The sequence below is a fragment of the Agelaius tricolor genome, unplaced genomic scaffold (assembly GCF_023055355.1).
Source record: "Agelaius tricolor isolate 1412-34295 unplaced genomic scaffold, bAgeTri1.0.p SCAF_4, whole genome shotgun sequence".
Taxonomy (NCBI): Eukaryota; Metazoa; Chordata; class Aves; order Passeriformes; family Icteridae; genus Agelaius; species Agelaius tricolor.
The window spans coordinates 17,816,946-17,836,030 of NW_027269264.1; the positions used below are offsets into that span (position 1 = coordinate 17,816,946).

At 43.8% G+C, this 19,085-nt stretch overlaps 1 protein-coding gene and 1 long non-coding RNA gene across 5 annotated transcripts in view; one reads left to right on the forward strand and one right to left on the reverse strand.

Annotated features, from left to right (window-relative positions):
* SPIN1 (spindlin 1) overlaps window positions 1–19,085 on the reverse strand; it is a 70,582-nt gene that overhangs the window by 10,183 nt on the left and 41,314 nt on the right. For all 4 annotated transcript variants that reach the window (XM_071424782.1, XM_071424778.1, XM_071424779.1 and 1 more), the window contains one exon: window positions 2,794–2,842. In XM_071424782.1, the coding sequence (XP_071280883.1) occupies window positions 2,794–2,842 (49 nt within the window). The remainder of the gene's footprint in view (window positions 1–2,793; window positions 2,843–19,085) is intronic.
* On the forward strand, window positions 12,945–17,109 carry LOC139588935 (uncharacterized). Its single transcript, XR_011678867.1, has 2 exons — window positions 12,945–13,270; window positions 16,616–17,109. It is a non-coding gene; the product is annotated as an uncharacterized lncRNA (long non-coding RNA).

Genomic DNA, 19,085 nt, shown 5'->3' on the forward strand with positions numbered 1-19,085 from the left:
CTGATCCTCTTCTTTATCTTGCAGGCTGTATGCTGTTAAATAAAAACCTAATGCGAAAAAGTTTCATTATCAGAACCAGATATTTTGGAAATGTTCTAAAGACTACACAGCCAGAAGAAAATCTGCTCAGATGTTAAAGCTGTGTTTATATGGTCCTTACACAAACTTTAATTTGGCTACTGCTATCTGGGAAACCAACATATTTCAGAACTTCAGAGGACTGCTAGCAGAAAAATCAGCTATTACCAGAGAGTTGTGCTTAAAACACAAACTAGCATTTATAAAAATAGGAATGGCAATGCCCAGTAACCTACAAAGTTACTCATTTAAGTTTCGTTGATTGTTTTTTATCCTTATCATGTCATCTCAGAAAAACACCAAAAGAAAATAAACAAAAACAGAAGGATGAAAGAAAATGACATCTCTCAGATATGCAAAACATGCATAACTGTGAAAAACTGGAATGAAAATGATAAAACATTATAGAAGCAGTACAGTAGCAGTGGTCAGTATGCCTTCAAATCTCTCATGGTACAAAACAAGTTACAGAAAACAGGATACAAAACTTAATACAACTGTGATCTTATTAATGTCTATGACTAATAACATAATGGTGATCTGAGAATTGTTATTAACTACTTTTCGGAATATTCAGACTATGAGGCATGTTAATTAACACAGAATTTTTGAAGTATATTCTGTATACTCCCTCAAAAGCAAAAAAAATCATTAAGTTGTGAATTTCAGCTCTAGATGCTGCAGAAGCCAAGAGCAGTTACATTAAAGTAGTATCAAAATGTCAAAATGTTTAAGTTCACTTGTAATAAATTGCAATTATAACCTACACCTCCGAGTCTCTGAATTGCTGACTACAAGAAATCTGGAGAGCCTATGAAGAAAGGATTGTTTCATACCTGTGCTAGATCTTGCACTATCCTAATACACTAAGCATGGAAAGAATGACATTTGTGAGTTTATTGATTGATCTGATGCCAGTGAGGTCAGCTTCATATTGGCAGAGATCACCACTACTCAGTGACAGAGCGCTTGGAAGAACTGTCCTAAAACCACTGGAATCATCTCCAAAAGGCTCAACGGTTGTGGGCCCCTCTTTCCTTTAAAGAAAAGGGTATTGTCTGACAAATAGTTAACTACTATTTAAAGAGTTCAGAAGGCTCATCCACACTGCTCATTCTATCACAGCCTCACTTACTGAGTCATGCCTTGCTCCTTCCTCTGCCATAAACCTTCTGAAATAAACCTTTAAAATCTCAATGGCCTTTGAGTACTAGTAGGCTTCCTTTTCTTTTTCCTTAAATGAGGACATAACTATATAAATAGCTAAATCAGTGACAAAGTACATTACTAACTCACAGTCGATCATGTTGGCTCAGAGTAGTGTCAGCATACAGTATTACATCATATTCATATCCTACTCATTTATGGTAAACGATAAACAATGTTCCACTACTACACCTCATTCTCAGGCAGCACACAAGAAGTCACCTTGGCTTGGTACAAAAAAACCTTAACTAAGTAATAAAAAATTGAACTAGGCTAAGTTAACATAAAACTAAGCTGGATGCTTAAGTTAAATACCTCAAAATTATGTCTCTTAAGATCAAAACTTCTTATGTCCCACAAAAGCTTTTATGCTAATAAATTTACAGCCTATTTAGTTATTTAAATAAGTGTATATTAACACAACAATAAAGACAAATCTAGCCACCCTCAAGTACAAAAGGCAACCCACCTCTGATAGTCTTCCCATCATACACTCCTTTCTCTGAGCGGTTGAAAGAGAACAAGAGAAATTAAAGTTTAACCAACTCTACCTGCCCTAGACAAAAAAATGTTTCTCTTTGCCTTCTATGAAGATAGACAAGAATGGATAATGATGAGCTGGTGGAAGGCATCAGAGTAGTTTAACATCAAGTGTTGTCTCTGGGAAACAGTTAACACTGTTAATAGTGATTAACTAGATTAATTGTGGAAAATACACCTGCCAAACAAATTGCTTATGATTGATACACACTATATGACTTTACACTTACAAACAGCTGGTAACATTTCAAGTTTCCAACTTACCCAGCTTAGATTTCTCTCACCAGATACAGCCAGATATGGTATCTTGCTGCATGACACTAAGACCAATTATATCCAGAAGGTTACCTCTACTTTCACACAGCTACTCACCAGTGTTCAGCTGCTACTATTTAAAATGTCGAAGATGGAAAAATACATGCCATGAAAGTGTAGCAAAAGCAGGTATCCTTCCTTCACATACTAACACCAACTTCCTTACAGAAGTATTTCAGTACATTCTTTATTTTTAAAAAACGAAAAATCTTTTCCAACACTACAGTTATAGTGCTATCTATGATTAGATATATCTGAGATTCCTTCCCAACTGGGTTCTTAGTAAGGATGATTTGCAGTTTTTTTTGATCTTGATCTTGTGACTGCATGAACTCTGTGCCAGAGAACAGACATCCTACAGCAGACATGGCTAAGCTAGGCTTGAAAATCCTTCTCTACAGATTCCAGAAGAATTTCGAAATTGTATTAAAAAATATAGTATTAACAGTCAAAACAACATTTAAAACTTTATCTGTGGGGCTTTCTTTACCCTACTACCCTCCTGAAAGGATTAAAAGTCTGACTCTACACACATACACAGACTGAATATTATTCCACAGTTTTCAAAAACAGAGTGGAACAATCAGATATATTTCTAGAGCAGTACTTCCAGTTACTGAGAGCTATTCTTTAGTAAATACATTAACGACTTACTTGTGGGATGTTCTTTTCTTCATCATGCTGGCAGACACTCCTGCATGACCTACAATATAAAAGATGTTGGAATTACTGAAAAATAATTTAAGAACTTACACAAAAGCCATCATATTGAATGTCAAAATGTAAAGAATCCAAACACTTCATTTTATGACTGATCAGTGAAAAGGCTCTAGAGAGGAAAAGGCTCTAAAGAGGTAGACATTGGCTACTTGCACATGAATCTGGGGTGGACTGAACTTGGCTGGATGCCACGTACCCACCAAAGCTGCTCTATCTCTTCTCTCAGCTGGACAAGGGAGAGAAAATACAACCAAATCTTCCTGGGTCAAGAGAGGGTCAGAGAGGCATCACTCACCATTCACCATCAGAGGCAAAGGGAATATTAATTTATTACCAAGCAAGTCAGAGTAAGACAATGAGAAATACAGCTACATCTTAAAAATACGTTCCTCGCAGCTCTCCCTTCTTCCTGGGCCTAACTTCACTCCCAATTTTTTTCTACCTCCTCTCTCCCTGGTAGCACAAGTGGACAGGGAACGAAGGTGCAGTCAGTTAATCACATGTTGCCTCTGCTGCTTCTTTTCTTTCTCCTCAGGGTTAGGGTTAGTTCTCCCTCCTCAGGGGAAGGACTCATACTTTTTCCCCACTGAAGTGTGGGGCCCCTCCCACAGGAGACAGTTCTCCAAACTTCTCCAATATGAATCCATCTCAGGGGCTACAGCTCTTGGCAAACAGCTCCAGTATGGATCTCTTCCACAGTGTGTCATCCTTCTGGAACAGGTTGCTCTGCAGTGAGCCCCCCCCACCAGGGTCACAAGACCTGCTCCAGCATGGGCTCTTCTCTCATGGGGCCACAGATCCAGCCAGGAAACCCGCCCCAGTGCAGACTTCCTGCAGGCTCAGACTCCTTCATCCACCCACCCCAGTGTAGGGTCCTCCATGCACTGCAGGGGCACAGCTGCTTCACCATGATTTTCACCACTGTCTGCACTGGACCCTCTGCTCCAGGGCCTGAAGCACCTCCTCCCTTTCCTTCTGCAGTGACCTTGGAGTCTGCAGGGCTGCTACGCTTACATAGTTTCACTCCTCTCCCGTAACTGCTATGGGGCAGAATCTTTCCCCTGTTCTTAAATACAATGCCCAGTGGCACTACCCACCCCAAACAGTCCCCTCATGGCATTAATTTTCACAAATAGCAGCTGCCTGGAAATCTGCAATCACTGACAGGCTCAGCTTTGGCCATTGGCAGATCCATCTTGGAGCCGGCTGGCACTGGCTTTCTTGGACACAGGAGAAGCTTCTACCTACTTCTCACAGAAGTCACCCTTGCACCCCCCTGGCACCTTGCCATGCAAACCCAACACAGAAGCTCAGTTAACGAGTGACAGCAACTATTAAAATGGAAGTTGAACTAAACACAACAGAGACAGTAGTTGCAATGGTGAATCAGCAACAATAGTGAATCACCAGGCTGTTTTAAGCTTCCATCCTTGAGTTAGTAAAAGGAGATGCCAATACACATCATCCTGAGTTAGCAAGACCAGCACTACCTGCGCCTAACAGAGCACATAAAAAAGTAAAAATAAATGAATTTTTACTGAGAGAAGAGCACTGCACTCAACCCAGTGATAACTTGGGTTGAATATGAAAAATGGAAACCTTTTAATAAGATGAAATGAGGAAAGCAGAAATCAGGCTTCTGCTGGAAGAGAGCTGCTTATGAGCAGCCGTGAAGAATTCAGCAGAGGAAATATGCAAGATCAAAATGACAGAAAAACACGTTCAAAAGAACACTGTACATTAAAGGTAATGTGCACAGGAAGAAAAATCAAAATTAGTGATTAGAATGAAAACTGCAGCCTCAGATCACAGTCAAAGGCCACCTGCACAGGGATCATTTACTGGGGTTGACTGAAAACAGCCCTTGTTAAACTGATGGCTGATGGTGACTACATGGCCAGAGGATAACTGACCTTGATCCTGATTCTCCCTGTCTTCCTCACTATACTGCCTTTGAATAGTATGGAGTTAAAATTTCTTCACAGCAGCTTGTTTTGGGCTGTTTTGGATTTTTTGCTTCTTGGTTGCCATATCTAAAACAGTCTGGTCACAGTGCTGGACTGAACCATGTATAACTCTAATGGCTCATGTTTATGTACAAACATGCCTAGAATTTTAACTAGGAATGCTTGAATTAACATTTGCAGAGAAGTGCTTTAATTTATCTATAGGCTTAAACAAACCAATTCTTTTAAATTTACACTATGTGCATGTTCCAAGCATATCTAGAATTACATATATATTGAAGAGAATCACACAGGAGTCAAGCAGTGACAGTACCAATAATCTTTAAAGTCTTCATAAGTATTTTATTATTTTAATTTTTGTATGCAAAATTTAAGAGGGCATACACAAAGTTACAGAAATGGCAGAATTAATATAATTAATTAATAATTAAAATAATCTTATGTTTAGTATATTCAAGCTTGCATCATGTAGTCAGGAATCTGCATTTCCAACAGCAATGATATCTGAAATGTTCTTAATTTTTAAAAATTAGGCCTTGTCTGTCAATTACTGCAGTAAAGATCCTTCTTGCAATTTTTGACTGTCACAAAACCAAATAATTAAATTGAGTATTTGTAAGAACTTAGCTGGAAAGACAAAAAAAGCATCACAAAAAGTTTGATTAGAAACCTGTAAGGCTTTAGGACTTTATTACAACCTGTAAAAAAACTTTCTAAGCATAATTTCAGTTACCTCTCTGTACATGAGGCTGTGTTCTATGATATGAAATATAAATTTTAAAAAAATATTAAAAATATGGTGATGTTTTATTTTAAAAGAAGTAATTTCTTCAAATCCAAGAACTGTTCTTACAAGATAGAGAAACTTCATCAACAGAAGATGAACATATGTACTTAACATTTTACATTTCCAGCTAATGAGAGAAAAGTAAGATTTTGGCTAAAGTAGCTCAAGTAAAAACACAGCAAAACAACAGAATGGTGCAGCACACGAATTTGCTTTCTGTCCACCTCTCAAGGACTCTGTAACCTGTAAGAAGGGAGGTATGAAGGATTTATCTTTCAAGTCAAGAACTGAAAAACACTAGATTGACACAGAAGGAAGATTTACTCCAACATTTGCAGTAAGTACAGAAGAGAAGTTATGCCGACCTCCGGGAACGGGATTTTGCTGTTTCCTAAGTTTTCACTTTGGGATCTTCAAATTTTTTTAAGATTCAACTTGTTCACTGATGTGATGAGCTCTATACCAAAGGCAACATAGACAACTAAGTACTACTCATCATCTTAAGTCAGTCTCTTAAGAGAGCTCCCAGTTTAATACATGAAGTGATGGCATTTGGATGTTTAATAAATATATCAATACCAAGTATTTGAAGATCCTAGGTTAAACACACTCTTGTACTAACCAGACGCCAATTTGCCACAATTTGCCCTCTTAATTTGCACAGTCTGAATTCAGATAGGTCTCATAGAGATGTAAACTCCTTTTAAGGATATATCGGGTTATACTATTGAATTGCTTGGCTACCATAGTGGGTCTAATGCTGGCCAAATGCCAGTCCACCCACTAGAATTACTTACTCATTTTCTGCTGTGAGATAAGGATTAGAAGGAGAGCAAAGCAGGCTCAAACTTCAAAAGGTATAAAGAAAACTTTATTAACACAATTAAAAGAAAAATAGAAAGAAATCAGAATAAACCTTTAGAACAGTTCACTTCTCACCACACCCTCTTTTCTTTTCCACTGGGAAAGTAAAGAGACAGAGTAAAGAGACAAAGCCTGGGACTTTCAGTCAGTTTACCACCTCTAAAATAGTCTTTCTTCAGTTCTCTCAGGGAGAGGAGTCCCTCTTGCCATGCCATGGAGACTTTTCCATAAGAAACAGTCCCCTCATGGCTTTAATTTTCACAAATAGCAGCCGGAAATCTGCAATCATTAAGTCCCTCCCACGTTTTGGTAGTTTTTTCCATAACTATCACCACAGGTGAGTAATTTCAGCTTATTGGGGTACAATTTTAAGGACGAGTTGTTCTAGTATAGAAACAAAAGTTCTCTTCTTTTATCTCTGGAAACAGAGGTTTTCTTCTTCCATCTCTGGGGAAAGGTTTCTCATCTGTCTCATCTCTCTCTGTTCAAGCTACTTCAACACCTGCTTGCTTCAACACTGGTGCCTCTGCTTAATGTGGCTAGAACACTACATCCCGCCAGCGCATTCCATGAGTTACAGGGGGGGAAAAAAGTCTGATGTATCAATTATATCTTCACCATAGCCATACAAGAGAATTTCAGCCCAAGACTAAGGCATCTCCTCATTCTACTTCCATCTCCTCCTTTACTGACCTTGGTGTCTCTATGTTGTTTTCTCTATGTGTCTTCACCCTTTCCTTCTCTCTCACTTGAGAGAGGATTGATGACTGCAAGTTTCATCTGTACACTAAAAATGTTAATATCTTGCCCGGGCTGTGGATAGCCATATGATCTTTGCTGAGCAGTGGCCACTCTGGTTGCATGGCTGTTTTCTGGCCCCTGCTGCATTAAATTCCAGTTGCAGGGGCTGATTTCTGTGTGGGGCTGCAGAGCCATCTCTGCTTTTAGCCACATGATTTTTCTGCTGCACCAGTAGAGTGGCTCAGTGGCTCATGGCTGGCTTGGCTCCTTCCAAAGCTGAATGGAGCTGGCATGCTCCACTGGCCATGGTTGGAACTCGGTGGCAGCAGAATCTCAGCCAAGCTGTGCTGCAGGCCAGGCTGGCCGGGCTGTGTGGCAGAGCAGGGCTGGACTGGCCTGGCCACACCACACAGCAGAGTGAGGCCTTGCCTGGCTAGCATCCAGTAACCTGATGGAAGGCTAGAAGCAAGAGAGCTTTTCCCAGGATTTGTTCATTTTTAAATACGTTTTCCACAGAGGCATTTTCAGCTCTTTTAAGTGGTTTAACAGGTTGTCAATATTCAAACTAGCCAACTGATTGGTTTTGTCAGGTCCAAAGGAAGCTGCCAAGGTCCTTACAGGGAATCACTTCCATAGCTCATGGATTTTTTTCTTAACTAAAACCTAAACTATGTTAAACCATAACAGCTACACAATTGTAGAAATTGCAACAAGAGTTTCTCTGTCCTCTACAGCAGCTCTGGACATGGGGAGAGGACAGCGCAGAATCTTAGGTTTAACATATTCTAGTCAGAAGGTCAAAATCAGAACTATCTGCCTCCTGAATTTGTCTTGGTCCACAAGAATGGAGCAGGTGGACAACATGACCCAGCCATGGGCACTCCCAGACCAGAGAGCCAAACATGTCCTGGGCTGCATCCAAAGCAGTGTGGGCAGCAGGGGAGGGAGGGGACTCAGCCCCTCTGTTCTGGTAAGACCCCAACTGGAACCCTGGATCCAGGGGTCCTAGCACTGAACAAGCCTGCTGGAATCAGGTCACAGAAGGCCACAAATATCACTGGAGGGCTGGAGCACCTGCTGTATGAACAAACCTGAGAGTTGGGATTGTTTGGCCTGGAGAAGAGAAGGCTCTGAAGTGACCTTATTGCAGCCTTCTAGTACGTGAAGGGGGCCTGTAAGAAATATATGGACAGACTTTTTTAGAAGGGCCTGTTGCAACAGGACACAAGGTAATGATTTTAAAATGGAGAAGATTAGCTATAAGAAGTTTTTGTACATTGAATGTGGTGAAATACTAGCACAGGTTGCCCAGAGTTGGTGGTTGCCCCATCCCTGGAAGTGTCCAAGTCTTCACTGCAACTTCAGTAGCCTTGTGTCCATTCATTGGTTCAGAGAGCACAGTGAAGCACTTTATTAAGTTCTAGCAAATTAATTGTGACTTTAAAAGGATTATGAATAAATTTTCTGTCTTCTGAAGCATGATTTCAAATTTGGGGCATAGTAATGACTGGGGATATTCTATTTAAAAAAAAAATGACCTTTAAAAGGTTCCTTTCATATAAAACTATTTTATTTTTTTATGACTAAGAGCACGGAAACATATTTTTTGTAACAGAAATTGACCACAAACTCCAGCTTCCAGAGAAAAGCAACAGAATTAAAAATTCAACTGTCATATGGTGTTTTGTCATACTTGTGTTTTCTGAGGCTCATTAATTCAACCCCTTCCATTAAACCCTTAAAATTCAACAGCAAAACTAGAAATCATGTTTCTGAACTTTACTCCAGACAAAGATAAAGAAATAGGGTATGACAAGACTAAAAAAATAACTGTTCAGGATGTTGGCTTCAAGGGAAATATACACGTCATTTCAGCTGGGGCTATAGGAGAATAAGAAGAAGGATAGGAGAAAGTTACTGGCAATGTTTTGCTATTGTGACATGAGTTGGTACCCTCCATGCAATCCATGAAAATCAGACAGGCTCTCCAGAAAACAGCAACCATATTTTACTTCTCTGAATATCTCCTATGTTTACAACAGGCAGCAAAACCTAGATGTTTTGAAGTTGTATTCCAGAATCATCAGTGTGAACAGCAGTAATTCCACTCTGTATCTGGAGACTATTTCAGAATTACTTTCAGGGACCTAAGAAACACTTCAGTGTGCTGATTCACACCTGGTATTGCTCAACCTCAACTTACGAGTCTGAAGAAGGGAGGTCTTTTAATTGAAGTAGGTCAGAAGTACAGACGTAAGCCAAATTCTAACTCTGCACAAAAGATTTCACTGCAATTCTAAGCAATTCACATCCATGTTCTCTTTTCTTAGCTAATAAAGACAATACTGAAACAATTTACACTTGATTTACAAGTGGAAAAGCTACAAATGCTCATATATGATTCAATTATTATATGCCCATATATGTGTTAAAAGTTTTCTTTACTAAGAGAGTACTTTTTTGTTTTCAAAACATCTAGTAAAGGCTTTACAATTGTTCCTGACCATCATGCATGTTATGATTTGTGGTGAGGAAGCAATCACCAACAAGTGAGTCCAAATGAAATGTAATTTATTAACTGACAGAGCAAGTGATAATAGGCAAATTACAGCACTGGGTGCAGCCGGGCAGTCTCCGCTCCACCAAGGGCTCACACACACCCGGTGGTTCAGGCCTCTCTTTTATCTATCGTGGTGGCGTAGTTTCCGGTGTTTCCTGCGTCTGCGCCAGTAGTTGCTAGGGGTCTTTTTCTGCCTTTTGGTGGTTTGTTGTAGTGCGTTCTTATATTTTATAATACCTTGAAGTAGTTGGTTTTGTATTCCCATGTTTTTCCCAAATGGCTTATCTCAGACTGTACCCCCCCCCCCCCTCCTTTTCCCTGTACTTGTGCTATCCCTTTCCTGGGATAAGATCTCCAAAACCCCCACCCTGGCTCTCTGCCAGTCACCTCGACATCCCAGCCCCCTACCTAGAAGTTTCGGTCCAAGTTGTCGAGTGATTAGCCAGGGGCCAAGGGTCAACCCCCCAAGTCCTGCCCCATACGCTGCTTTGTATGTCTGTCCCCCCAGCACCCATCCCCCAGAGATACCTATTGGTCAGTAGGATTTTATCTATGTTAGTTTCCTCCCCCCTTTAAATGTAAGCTTCGAACATCCCCCAGCGCTCTCGGCAGGAGGAACCCCCTGAGGTATAGGAGCTCCCTCGGGACTCCTTAATAAAACCTTGGAATATCCCCTGCTGGGAGTCGGCCCCTTTCCTCTTCCACCGACGTCTCGGTCGTCTCTGCTGCAACAAAGGCAACCAGCCTGAGTGCCCTCAGCACCCTCGGGGCACAGAGAGTGTCTCCCTGCAGTCGGCCGTGGTGGGGCTACCCCCCCCACTCTCTGCCGACCCGGGTAAGGCCCAGGGACTCGAGAGGCTTGCAGAGAGACTGGGACAGCTTGGCGCCCAGCCGTGGGGCTCTGGAACCATTCCAGGAGCCCACGGAAAGGGGCTCGGACATACTTTCAGTCTGTTCGATAAGCCTTCGGCCGGCAAGCTACCTCAGGAAAGAAAAAACTCCGTTTTAGTGAGTTGCTCTCCTGTGGACGAAGCTGGGAGCTTCTTATGTACCCTAAGAAGTCAGCTTTAGGTGGAAATCAACATCCCAGGCTTTTTCGTTCCCCTCTCCTGCAGTTGGATTGGTAAGTTTTACCCTTCTCTTGTTTTTCCCCTCTTTGGGAGTGGGTGTTTCCCTGCCCTTTGTTCTCAGCCCCGCCGCGGAGGGCTGAAGTTTTTTTTTTCTCTCTATTGTGGGCAGACTGCCAGCTGTAGGCTTTTCTCCTCCCCCCCCCACCTGGGTTGCTGAAATTTGAGATACAAATTTAAAATCAGAGCCAAAATGGGTGCTAGGCTTTCTGTATCTCACAAGGGTGTCTATTATCATCTTTTAAACATTCTTAAGAGTGAAAAAATCCGATTTTCAAAAACAGATGTTAAACAGTTCGTCAGATGGCTTTTCCTTCACTTCCCTGACGTGTCCACTGAAAATCTCAGTGATTTAGCTTTTTGGGACAAAATTGGTAGTGAATTATTGAAGGCAGGGAAAGCAGGAGACATATCTCCGTCAAAATTTGCTTTTTTAGCCCTGCAGATAAGAAATGTTGTAAAATTTAATTTAAAGATGCAAGAACAGCCATCCGGCAACAGTTTCAATATCTCTGTTTCCCAAAAACCCGATCTACCCCCCTCCGAGTTCGGTTCTCCCTCCCCCACTCACCTCCCCCCACTCCCAGCCCCTGCACAAACCCCTGCTCCCCCCCCGAGGCCCCCTGTCTCCAACCCGGACACTTCTACCCTGAATTCCCGAAATCTTACCCTCCCCCCTGCTTCCACAAGTTATAATACCGTGTCTCACAACCTCAGTGCCCGCCTTGGTACCCCTGAGCCGCGCCCGGTAACTTCCCCGGACCATAATGGCGGACACCACGTGGCAATGGTGGTTTCCTCGCCTTCCCATAATCCCTTTCGCTCTCCCAACAACCCATTCTGCTCGGAGCACCCCGCCCCCGAAACCCGCCCTCCCGCCCTTCCCCCGTCTCCTCCCCCGGCCCCTCCTCCGGCTCCTCCTGCCCCGGCCCCGGCCGCCCCTCCCGCTCTGGCCCCGGCCGCCCCCGCCCCCTCAGAGCTCTGCCCGCCCGCCGCGGGCTCTCTCCGCCCCCCCCATGGCCCGCCCTCCGGCGCTCAGGGCAGTGTGATAAGAGACGCTGTCGCTGGGAGACCGAACCCGGAAACAGGACAGTCCTTTTCTGCTGCCCCTGTCTCATATATTCCAGATGCCACCGGGGCATTCCAGCCAAATTATAGCCCCCTTTCTGTTGATTCTGTTAAAGAACTAGCCAAAGCCCAAAAAGATTTTGGGAGATCAAGTGAATATTTTAGAGGGCTCCTTAAAGCTACATTATTTGCTCACATTTTAACCCCTGCTGATATAAAACACCTTTTTTCCTGCCTGTTATCCTCTTCTGAATATCTCTTGTGGGAAGTTGCATGGCAAAAAGGATTGAGAGCAATTTTACCAGCTCTGTGGGCTGATGAAGCTACTGCTCGTGATGTTTATGGTAATATGTTATCCCTCGATCATCTCTGTGGACAGGGGGGTTGGGAAAACGCCGTGACCCAGGCAGAAAGCATTCCCACAAGGGCTTTCAGAGAAGGTGCTAGAGCAGCTGAGAAAGCTTTCTTTGGGCTCCGTCCTAGTATTCCAATTGAAAATTATTTGAAAATAACACAATCTCCATCTGAGTCCTTTTTGAGTTTTGTGGAAAGGTTGAGAAAAGCTGTTGAATTGCAAGTTCAGAATGAAGGAGCCAGGATGGAAATCCTCACCGAGATTGCTAAAGAAAATGCCAATGAGAAGTGCAAAGCTGCTATCCTCAGCCTGCCTCTTGACCCAACGCCTACGCTGCAGGCCATGCTTGAAGTGTGTGAGAAGAAAGTTACCATCACCCTCGCTGACACCGACGAGAGACCAAAACCACAGAGAAGGATTGCTGCAGTGGAAACCCCTGAGCCACCATTTACCAGCCAGCTCCAGCATGTCACGATGCCACAAGAGAGAATCTCCAGCACTAATAGACCTTGCCATCTTTGTGGGAAGTTGGGGCATTGGATGCCGGACTGCCCTCTGAAAAAGCAGTTTTTAGACTTTAAATACAATATGCTTAAAAACCAGAATTCCCCAAGGGACCACCTCTCAAAAAACTGAGTAAAGAGCGCTCCTTTCCCCAGCGCTATGACAAAAATAGGGTGGGCTCAATTCAAGTACGGGGGAGGGAAAAGAAATCTAGTGTAAAAGATGTACCGGTGCCAAGCGAGGCACTGGCTTTGAACAAAACAGAACATTCAGTTCATTGGAATAATCCCAGACCAATCTTAACCACTGACTCTTCACATAATCCTTACAGGCTGGCGTTGACAGAACCTCTCCATCTCAGAGACACTAACTGGCATTTCATATCTGTTAACCCTGAACAACCAGGTACTTGGACACAGCTTTGCCAGAAGCGTCACAGTAAGTATGTCGTCCTTGGGGACACAAAACACACACCCCAAGAAATTATTATTCCTCCGGGTCTCATATCATCAGACCCGAAACAATTTGTCATATGGCTTCACTGTACTCATCCACCCGTGTACTTGCCCAAAGGCCAAATCATAGCCCAAGCCATCCCAGTACCTGAGCCTCCATGGGACCAGGAGCAAGCAAATACCCTCAGAGGTAAACTCCTTCCCAATGTCTGCTGGACTCAGGTATTGGGAAGAGAAAAACCCAAGCTATCATGTGGGTTACACCGTGGTGGTGAGTACAAGTCCATACAAGGACTTCTAGATACTGGAGCAGATGTCACGATTATTCCATCTAAAGAGTGGCCATCACACTGGGAATTGCAAAACGTAGCAGGACACGTGCAAGGTGTAGGGGGAATTCAATTGGCAAGACAGTCAAAAAACGTTGTTCAAATTGAGGGACCCAATGGCAAAATAGCTTCTATTCGCCCGTTTGTTTTAGACTACACAGAGCCCCTCTGGGGCAGAGATATTTAATGGTTCAATGGGGAACCACAATTGACATCCCAGAAAACCCGCAGGTTTTTCGGGGAGCGGTCGCTGAGGTGCGCCATGCCCAAAAATTGATTTGGAAAACTGATACTCCAATAAGGGTAGTTCAGTGGCCGCTCAATAAAACCAAATTAAAGGCGCTTGAAGAACTTGTACAAGAGCAGTTAGAAAAAGGTCACATTGTGGAGACCACGTCGCCGTGGAATTCGCCTGTCTTTGTCATTAAAAAACCAAACAAAGACAAGTGGAGACTACTCCATGACCTCCGTCAAATCAACAACGTTATTGAGGACATGGGGTCCCTACAACCAGGGATGCCCTCCCCAAGCATGCTTCCACAAAATTGGTCTTTAGCTGTAATTGACATCAAAGATTGTTTTTTTCACATTCCCCTACATCCTGACGATGCTCCGCGTTTTGCCTTTTCGGTTCCCACCATTAACCTGGAGGCCCCAATGAAGAGATACCATTGGACCGTCCTCCCTCAGGGACTGAAAGTCAGTCCTGTGATTTGCCAGAGGTATGTCTCTTCCTTGTTGTCTCCAGTCCGTGAAGCTGCAGGAGATTCCATCATCCTGCACTACATGGATGACATCCTGGTGTGTGCCCCAAGTGATGACATGCTTACTCACACACTTGACCTGACAATCAATGCATTGGTTGCTGCAGGGTTCGAGCTCCAAGAAGAAAAGATTCAAAAGATGCCACCTTGGAAGTACCTGGGCCTTGAAATTGGAAAGCGGACCATTGTGCCGCAAAAATTGACTATCAAACATGATATCAAAACCTTAGCGGATCTCCATCAACTTTGTGGATCCTTAAATTGGGTGAGACCTTGGCTAGGCATTTCCACCGAAGACCTAGCCCCCCTTTTCAATTTGTTAAAAGGGGGAGATGACCTTAGTGCTCCTAGGACCCTCACCCAGGAAGCGAAAACCGCACTGGAGAAAGTTCAGGAAATCATGTCTACTAGGCAGGCCCACAGGTGCCAGCAGGGTCTCCCCTTCAAATTTATCATCTTAGGCAAACTGCCACATCTCCATGGTATGATTTTTCAGTGGGAAACTGTCCAGGCAAAGAAAAAGGACCAGGTCAAGAAAGATCCCCTCTTAATTATAGAGTGGGTTTTTCTCAGTCACAACAGGTCAAAAAGGATGACAATGCCACAAGAGCTGATGGCAGAATTGATCCGGAAAGCAAGGATACGGATCAGAGAATTGGCAGGGTGTGACTTTGACTGCATTTACATTTCCTTAAACCTGAAATCAGGCCATTTGTCTCAAGCAATGCTAGAGCAATTTTATCAAGAGAATGAAGCCTTGCAATTAGCCCTAGATAGCTACACAGGCCAAATTTCAATTCACAGACCGGCCCACAAAATTTTCAACTCAGATGTTCAGTTTTCACTATCACTGACAAGTATTCAGAGCAGGACACCTCTAAAAGCACTGACAGTTTTTACTGATGCGTCTGGTGCGTCTCACAAGTCAGTGGTAACTTGGAAAGATCCCCAAACTCAACAGTGGGAGGCAGATATTGCCAAGGTGGAAGGATCACCCCAAATTGCTGAGTTGGCCGCTGTAGTCAGAGCTTTTGAGAAGTTTCCCGAGCCTTTAAATGTGGTTACTGATTCAGCTTATGTTGCAGGTGTAGTGTCTAGGGCAGAGAATGCTGTGTTGCAAGAAGTTTCCAACATTCCTTTATATGAATTACTTTCTAAGTTAGTAAGAATTATTTCTGGCCGAGAACACCCATTTTATGTAATGCATGTTAGGTCACACACAGACCTGCCGGGGTTCATTGCAGAAGGTAACCGGAAAGCTGATGCCCTTGCGGCTACAGCCAAGATGGCCCCGCTCCCAGAGGTATTCCAACAAGCAAAGATCAGTCATCAATTTTTTCATCAGAATGCACCTGCCTTGGTCCGACAATTCCATCTGAAGCACAAACAAGCCCAAGCCATCGTAGCCACCTGCCCTTCTTGTCAAAATCAGTCACTACCTACCTTAAGTGCAGGTGCAAACCCTAGGGGCTTGCAGAGCTGCGAAGTGTGGCAGACAGATGTAACCCACATCCCATCATTTGGCAGATTTAAATATGTCCACGTCTCCGTGGATACCTTTTCTGGTGCCATCTATGCTTCTGCCCACACAGGGGAGAAAGCCAGTGAGGTAAAGAAGCATTTCATGCAAGCCTTTTCCACATTAGGAATCCCTAAGGTCATCAAAACAGACAATGGCCCAGCGTACAAGTCCAAAGACCTTCAGAGCTTCCTGCAGCAATGGGGAATAGAACACAAAACAGGCATCCCCTATTCCCCGACAGGCCAAGCTGTGGTGGAGAGAGCCCATCAGAACCTAAAAAAGGTTCTTCACCGACAACGTGAAGTGATGAAAACAGAGACCCCTCAAATCCAGCTGTCCAAAGCGCTGTTCACACTGAACTTTTTGAACTGTACCTTTGAAAACCTTAACCCACCTATTGTAAGACATTTTAACGAGAACAGTCAGCACAAATTAAAAGTCCGTCCGCCAGTCCTCATAAAGGACCCTGAAACTTGGAAAATAGAGGGGCCCCATGAGCTCGTAGTCTGGGGTAGGGGGTATGCGTGCGTATCCACTCCCTCAGGCTTGAGATGGATCCCCTCCAGGTGGGTGAGACCGTACATTCCTAAGGTGTCAAAGGACAAAGCTGCAACACAGGTAGCCAGTGCCTGCTGGAGGAGGAAGCGCCGTCAGACTCTTTAAAGTTAAATTGTTGTTACCTGGACCTCATCCCTAACATTTTTTATTTTCAGTTTTAGTGTTTTCCTTTGATCTGAACTCAGCCCTGGTGTCATCAGAATGAGCCCCATCCTTCCGTTGCTTCTGTTGACAGCCGTCCATCCAGGTCAGATGTGGATCGTTCCACAACCTCAGGCAAATGTGTGGACCACCCTCGCCAGAGTCCTCAACCAAGACCACATTTGCCTGTCAACCTCTTCTGTGTCTGACCCGATGTCCACTTGCCTTGTGGGGATCCCATCTAAATATGATGAATTTCCGCCAACATTAGCTGCTCCCCTTCCCCCAGTATATAATCCGTTATCCCCTTGGTCAAAATTAATTGATAGACAAGCAGTAGCAGAAAAAGAACCCCAAGAATTTGAACTCCTTGGTTCTGCCAAGGCATTCTATTGTGTTCAGTTTACGTTTACACCAAAAGATCAAGTAGATTTGTACCATGAAGTCAAACAGTTTAAAGTGAATTATACAGCAAAAATTTGGTGTAAGAAAATTTCCCAAGTAGGAATACCTTCTACCCCTGATAATAAGCCCCGTGCCCTTCCTAAGGGGTTTTTCCTCATTTGCGGGGACAGGGCATGGGCAGGCATCCCCTCTCGTCTAATCGGAGGTCCATGCACCATTGGAAAGCTGAGCCTGTTTACACCCAACAAAACCCAAATCATGGATTGGCGAACCAAAACCAACACCCGCAATTCGGCCCGCAAAAAGAGAGATTTAAGGAATCTGGACCCAAATTGCGATTCCGAAATTGTACATTGGTCCAAACCAAAAGGAGTTGCGATCACCGTGTTTTTGCCATGGGTGTCTGCAGCTAAAGCTCTAGGCGAATTATCACATCTAGAGTGTTGGGTTGCTAAACAGGCCAATATTACATCAGCTGCACTTTCAGACCTCCTGGCAGACGATGAAACAACAAGGCAAGCCACCCTACAAAATCGGGCTGCAATTGATTTTCTCCTCCTGCTACATAATCATCGTTGTGAGGAGTTTGAAGGTCTCTGTTGCCTGAATCTGTCATCCAAAGCTGAAAATGTCCACAAAATCATCGGGAAGATGCAACAAATGGTCCAAGACATCAAGCAAGAGACAGCGGACTGGATGGATGGACTCTTTCAGGGATGGGGACTCTCGGGCTGGGTCAAATCCATTTTGAAATCTGTATTTTTAGTTTTGCTTGTTCTTCTTGTTATTTTGATCAGTTTTGGGATCATCAAGAGCATTGTGACCAAACTGATCTCAAAAGCTATTTCCCCTTTAGAGGTCAATCAGGTGACTGTTCCCACCTCTTCTGAGGAAGGGACAGAAACCTCGGCAGAATTTACAAAACAGCCTTGGTTTGCTGATGATTGATAGCACTCCGAGCTGAAATTTAATGTTTAGGTGCCTCTTCCTTTTTTATTTAAACGAAAAGAGGGAGATGTTGTAGTGCGTTCTTATATTTTATAATACCTTGAAGTAGTTGGTTTTGTATTCCCATGTTTTTCCCAAATGGCTTATCTCAGACTGTACCCCCCCCCCCTCCTTTTCCCTGTACTTGTGCTATCCCTTTCCTGGGATAAGATCTCCAAAACCCCCACCCTGGCTCTCTGCCAGTCACCTCGACATCCCAGCCCCCTACCTAGAAGTTTCGGTCCAAGTTGTCGAGTGATTAGCCAGGGGCCAAGGGTCAACCCCCCAAGTCCTGCCCCATACGCTGCTTTGTATGTCTGTCCCCCCAGCACCCATCCCCCAGAGATACCTATTGGTCAGTAGGATTTTATCTATGTTAGTTTCCTCCCCCCTTTAAATGTAAGCTTCGAACATCCCCCAGCGCTCTCGGCAGGAGGAACCCCCTGAGGTATAGGAGCTCCCTCGGGACTCCTTAATAAAACCTTGGAATATCCCCTGCTGGGAGTCGGCCCCTTTCCTCTTCCACCGACGTCTCAGTCGTCTCTGCTGCAACAAAGGCAACCAGCCTGAGTGCCCTCAGCACCCTCGGGGCACAGAGAGTGTCTCCCTGCAGTCGGCCGTGGTGGGGCTACCCCCCCCACTCTCTGCCGACCCGGGTAAGGCCCAGGGACTTGAGAGGCTTGCAGAGAGACTGGGACAGTGGTTGTTTGGAGGAAGGCTCCTGTCCTCTCTCTCAGAGTTTTGATGACCCGTACACACCATATATAGGTGTGTGGCTGCATGTAGTTACATATTGCATATTCAACTTTTCAACATATTAGCTTGTGACATATTGCAGTTTAAGCCTTATGACATTTTGCAACATATTAGCCCGTTACATTTATCTTGTGGTTTTTCATCAGCTTTCCTTTTTTTTTTTTTTTAAATAGACTTGATGAACAAACTTGAGAAATTAACCCATTACAATGCAGTTCAGGATTTGTATGCACGCAGGATATGTATGCATCACAATGCAGTTAGGATTCTGTATCTCTGGGACAACACTGCTAAGAAAGACTCCAGAGGACCATGCCTTTCACTTATACAGCACTA